This window comes from Cannabis sativa, chromosome 9, assembly GCF_029168945.1.
Source record: "Cannabis sativa cultivar Pink pepper isolate KNU-18-1 chromosome 9, ASM2916894v1, whole genome shotgun sequence".
NCBI lineage: Eukaryota > Viridiplantae > Streptophyta > Magnoliopsida > Rosales > Cannabaceae > Cannabis > Cannabis sativa.
Genome location: NC_083609.1, coordinates 49,926,521 through 49,932,179, shown reverse-complemented (window position 1 = coordinate 49,932,179; position 5,659 = coordinate 49,926,521). Strand labels below are relative to the sequence as shown.

At 34.5% G+C, this 5,659-nt stretch overlaps 1 protein-coding gene across 1 annotated transcript; it reads left to right on the top strand.

Moving 5' to 3' along the window:
- Positions 1–449: 449 nt before the first annotated feature.
- On the top strand, positions 450–3,186 carry LOC115724177 (uncharacterized). Its single transcript, XM_030653649.2, has 2 exons — positions 450–2,797; positions 3,020–3,186. The coding sequence occupies exons 1-2, from the start codon at positions 782–784 to the stop codon at positions 3,035–3,037; spliced, it is 2,034 nt and encodes a 677-aa protein (XP_030509509.2). The 5' UTR covers positions 450–781; the 3' UTR covers positions 3,038–3,186.
- The last annotated feature ends 2,473 nt before the right edge of the window (positions 3,187–5,659 follow it).

Below are 5,659 nucleotides of genomic sequence, written 5' to 3'. Positions count from 1 at the left end.
ATCAAAAATGGAGGCCACTAATGACCTCATTGACATTATTTGGAGTCAAGGCCACTATGGCCCTAGCCGTTGAGTCACCGTTAAGAGCTCGTTGTTCAGTCTCCGTTAAGAGCTCGCTAGAGTAAATGTAGTTGGGATTGGGTGGGTGGAGGTCGGACTGTGGTTGGAGGAAGAAGACGAAGAAGAAAAAAAAATTAAAAAAAATTGTAATTTTAAAATATATTTTTTAATTTTAAATTATTTCTAATTTAAACTATTATTTTGACCAATAATATTTTAACACGTAGCATTGTTGAATAAATTAACGGGTGAGTTAAATTTAGAATTACCGGACTTACAAAAAAACGTGACCTTAAACACTATTGCTACTATTTCTCGAGATTAAAGACTAATCTAAATCAAAATAAAATTTTTACAGAATTTTGCTTCAAAATTTCCCAAATAATAAAAAATAACATGAGGACTTATTAAATTGATTTGAACTAATAAAGAATGTAAATGACAACGTAATGGAGGACATTTATCATCTCCTCCATTCCGTCACACTCTCCATCCTTCTTCCACTCTCTATCCTTCTAATCTTCTCTACCAAACATAGCCTAAAATAAAAAAGAGTGTAATGACAAAAGGAGTGACTGCTTCCAAGTTCCAAATACATAGAATACAACGACTACACACACATTCAAAAGCAAAAGTAGATCTTTCATTTTTGAAATGCATACCAACCTAACGGTACAAACTCACTCCCACTCCACTCCCAAACTCTCTGCACTTCGCATTAATGAGCCGACCATTCTCATCATCCAAGCTCCCAACGAAACCTTCTCCTTCACCGGCATCGTCATCGTCCGCGGCGACGACCAAGACTCATCGGAGGAAGAAAAAGAATGAGCAGAAGCAGAGTATTCGGAATCCGTTGCAGAATCTCAATGCCGCCATCTTCAACACCACTGTTGAGCCATCTTCTTCTATCTCCATCGATGCTCCCCGAGGCTGTCTCAAGTTTTTCCTATCTCATTCTTCTGCTGCTTCGTCAAAAATGCCTGTTCGTGGCCCCTTAAGTCATTCTGGAACCCACAAATCGGCCCCCTTGTTGCCCACTTCCAAACCCTCCAAGTCCAAGGAGAACCAAAGTAAATGTAATATTTTTCTGAAAAATTCGGAGAAACCCCAAAACCCCATTTCCACAAAAGTTCGGAAGAATAACTCCTCTTGTCTCTACCAATGGCAGTCTACGAAGAAACCTAGATCCACAGCAGGGCAACAACCCAGAACTTGCTCAATTTCGAACTCAAGTGGAGTTTCTGCCAATGAAGTGGAGTCTGGGTCAGTTGTAAAGGGCCTGGTTGAACTTGAACCATGTCCTAACGATGAAACTTTGACGCCATTGAATAAGGTAGCATCTGGGTCTCGTTCAGATTGTAGAGTTGAGATGTCTACGGAAGTGAATTCTAGTAAAGAAAAAAGCAAAACTCCTCCTATTCAGGCCTCTGTGTCTCCCGAAATACAATGTGGCTCGTCGTCTGTGGTTTCAACAAATACACCAGCTTGTTATGGAGCTGGTCATGTTGTTTCTGGGATCACAGATAAGAGAAAGTGCCGGCCTAGAGGGCTTCTCGCTGTTGGAGAGAACGATTCAGGCTTTGGTAAAGGTAAAGCTTTAGGTAGTTTTGATTATGATGATGATGAAGAAGAAAATGTCCAGAGGGTTTGTACAGACTCTGATGCTCCTTTGATCCCTTTGCCTTCTGAAGCTTCAATGCATTGGCTCTTATCACCATGTAGTGAGGAGGATAAGAGCAAGAAGGATATAGGTTCTTGTCGATCTAAAAGTCCTTCAGGGTCTATTAGTCTCCATTCTCCATTTTTGCCCTCAAGTAGTCAGGAGTTATATCAAGATGTTTATAATACAGCATTTGTTCATCATAGCAGGAAGAATATTTCTACAAACTCTCCTGGTGGAATAGCTGAGTTTCGAGAATTACTGGAGCCCTTGAATCATCATTCTCCACTTACCACGCATGATTATGCGAATTCCACCTTGAATGAAGAAAGAAAATGCCCATATTATTTTGATGGCGAAAATTCTCCATTCTCTATGGATTCACTAGGAAGTGGAAATGTTATACTTACCCCGAGATCGGATTCGAACTCGGACAGATTTTCCGACTTAATTCAATTAAGCACGGATGGTCATATGAAAAGTAAATTTGATTATGAACTCAATTCTGTGGTTGAGTCTCTTCGGAAGACAAGCTTGTCTCCCAACAACACTGAACCAAATAGGGACAGCATTGATTTCAGTTTTCAGTTTGATTCTGTTAGTACATCTTGCAGCTCTGTTTATTTTAATCAGTTCAGGCAAATACTTGATGATCAGGCCTCTTGGAACTCATGTTCTACACTGGAGAATGTTTCACAATCCCAGATGAGGATATCATGGAGAGATGGATTAATGAGCCAGATACATGAGATGGATGAATTTGATTGCTGCAGATGTCTTTCAGATGAAGAAGAAGATGTCAATGGTTGCAGTCAGGACCAATTATTATCTGGCGGATGTTTGGATATCAATGCAAATATGATGGACAATCAAAGTTCAAATAAATCTGATTGTTGGTCTGCTGAAATTTTGGATACTGAACAAAGAATAGATGAAAAAGGGCAAGACTACTTCAATTCTAAAACTCCTCTGTTATCATATTCGTGTGCTGAATCCATAAGCACTGATGGAGGGGGTTTGCTTGCTTCGGCAGATTCAGAATGGGATTTTTGCTACAAGAATGACCTGTTCCAAGTATGAGTTTTTATTTATTTATTTTCGTTGATGTATCTTTTTATTTATTTATTTATTCTTAACTCCTGTGACCCTTTTTAAATAAGCTCTGACTGGTGTCAAGGTACTAATTGTTCTTGGGTCACTTTGTAAACAAATGAACACTGTTGTATAATTTTTTTTCTCTTTGTTTGATTTTGATTTGGTATCAAGAATTTTACTACTGTAAGGTGTTCATTGCAGTATTCCAAGACTTTGTAAATGATGCCACTAAGCATTGTGTAATAGTCAAAAACTACAGATAAGTGTTCTATCTGTCTAAAGAACGAAGCTGGGGAAAAACAACAGTACTGTAAGAACTCTGGTTGTAGAAGCTCTTCTTCTAGAAGCAATTGTGTTACTTAACATAACACTGTGAATTATCTGACACCTATGTCACCATAAATCTGCTGCTTTGGATCTACATGGGCTTAGAAATCATTATGAATGTAGGCAAAGTTGGAAACTTATTTGAAAACAGAAGAGATCTCTTCCTCACCATAATGGTAAGTGAATATTTACTGATATTTGGCTGACTGCTACCATTATGAATGGAGAAGAAGCTTCGAGCTTGATTGGTTAGATTTGAAAACAATTTTATATTTTTGAAAAGAGCATTGCTATTGGGCACCAGTGGTGCCTAGCACCTTCTAAATGTGTCGACTTGCAATTGGCTAGCGATACTCTATAAAAATTATTATATTAAACTATATGGGACCCGATACTTAATTGCACCAATAGCGATATTGACACGTAGGAGAGTGCTAGGCACCAGTGGTGCTCTTTAGCATTTCTCTTTTGAAAACTCTAAAGGAGGGTCCATATAAGTATACTTGGATAGGTAATTTGACAGGGTGTTTTTGAAAACAAATTGTGACTATGATTTTGAGCTTTAGACTAAAAATAGAAACAACAATTTTATGTTTTTTTTTAATGTTTTTAAATCATTGAATTTAAAAACTCTTCAAATAGTCTGTTTTTTTTTTTTAGATTCTCAACTATTGATATGAAAAATTAGCATTTCCAATCACCCAAAGATGGGCATATTGACATAGCTTAAGACCCCGAGTTAGATGAAATTAATATACAGAGGCTAACGACGAAGTACCTCTTAATCAGAGGAAGCCATATACACAGGGTGTAAGTGATAAAAATAAGAGTTAATACTATTTTAGATTTTGTGTTAAATTACAAAATAGATTCTGTATTTTTTAAAATAGTAAAAATAGAATTTTGAACTCAATTTTTAACAATTTTTTTAATATAATCAACTAGACAACAATTCTTAGCATGAACTTATGCAGAAAATGTAACTAATTTTGTCATAACATCTCTATATAAGGTTATTACTAAGTTTTATTTTGACAAAAAAATCAGTTCAAGATCTTAGAAAATATAGGGTGTATTTTGCCATTTAACAAAACAGAAGGTCTAATCGGCAACTTTTGTAAAATTCAGGATCCAAAATAGTATTTTCCCTAAAACATAATCTCATGGATAAGGAAATAACTTCATTCATTATAAACAAATATAATCTCATGAAATAATTTTTAAGTTTATTCTCTAAAAAGTCTGTAAAGACAATTCTGCTTATTAAATAAGAGTTGAACATTTTGATATATTCGTGAATGTTAAATTATTAATATTTATTATTGAATAATTTATATATAAATATCAGAAAATTCATTATTCATACATGAGGCTATGCCTTGTAGCTGTATAGAGAACTAAGATCACTTAGTCATAAATAAAATAGTCAACAACACATTAGAATTTAGGAATGTTTAATCAATGGTTGCTAATACGGTTCATTGATGTCCGCTCTTTAGTGCAAGTAATCTCAGTTCGGATTATTCATGTTGTATGACATCTAAATCAAGGTATTGTATATAATAGAGATTATATATGACAAGAACCGATATGAATAAAGTTATCTTTATCAAACTTACCTTTCACTAGAAATACCTAATTCATATCATAAAGATGATCAATAGTAGATTGGTGTAAATCCTGAGTAATCATGAATTCATGTTCATGTTAGTTTCTTTGATTCATTTGTTAAAACTTCTCAAAGAAGATGATTCTTACAACTTCTATTTTGAGAATCTAATAATGTGGATGACTGAGAACATGATCTACAATAATAGAATCCTGACTTTCCTAGCAGATCGAATGTTGGTTCCCTTTATGTGTTAATTTTAGAACTGAAAAGTTCTGCGCAAATTTAGATGGGATCTAAATTATACTTCAACTAGTAAATTAACGGTACTAAAGGATAAAAAAATAATTCGAAGGGTAACACGATAATTTGACCAAAACTAATTACGAATTGACACAAGGAGGGCTAATCACTGAAATTGATTATATCAATGGACACTGTAGTAAAACTTAGTAAATATAATTCTATAATTACTAAGAGTTCAATTCCATATTTATAGTGGAGTAATCATGGAATTAATAAACAGAATTATTTGGTTAATAAGACTCAATAAATAATCTAGTTTGTTGGAGCTAAGAATTATAGGTCCATGGTCCCCAGATCGCCACCTCGAAACACTTTCGAGGGTAAGGATAAAGAGTTGTATAATGATGTTCAGAAAAATCTATTTTGAATTGGCAAAACAGTAATTATTTATTTTTGTTATAAATAAATAATTTTAAAATTAATTAAATAGGAAAAAGACAAAATTGGTGAAGACAATAATTGTTGAGACAAAAATTTTTAAAACATACGACACCATCCTTGTCTTAATTAAGACAAGGTAGGCGCCTACCCTATAGTAGGGTGTCCCTATTAGTTTTGTCTTTTTGGGTTAATTATTTAATTAATTAATTCAATTCAAT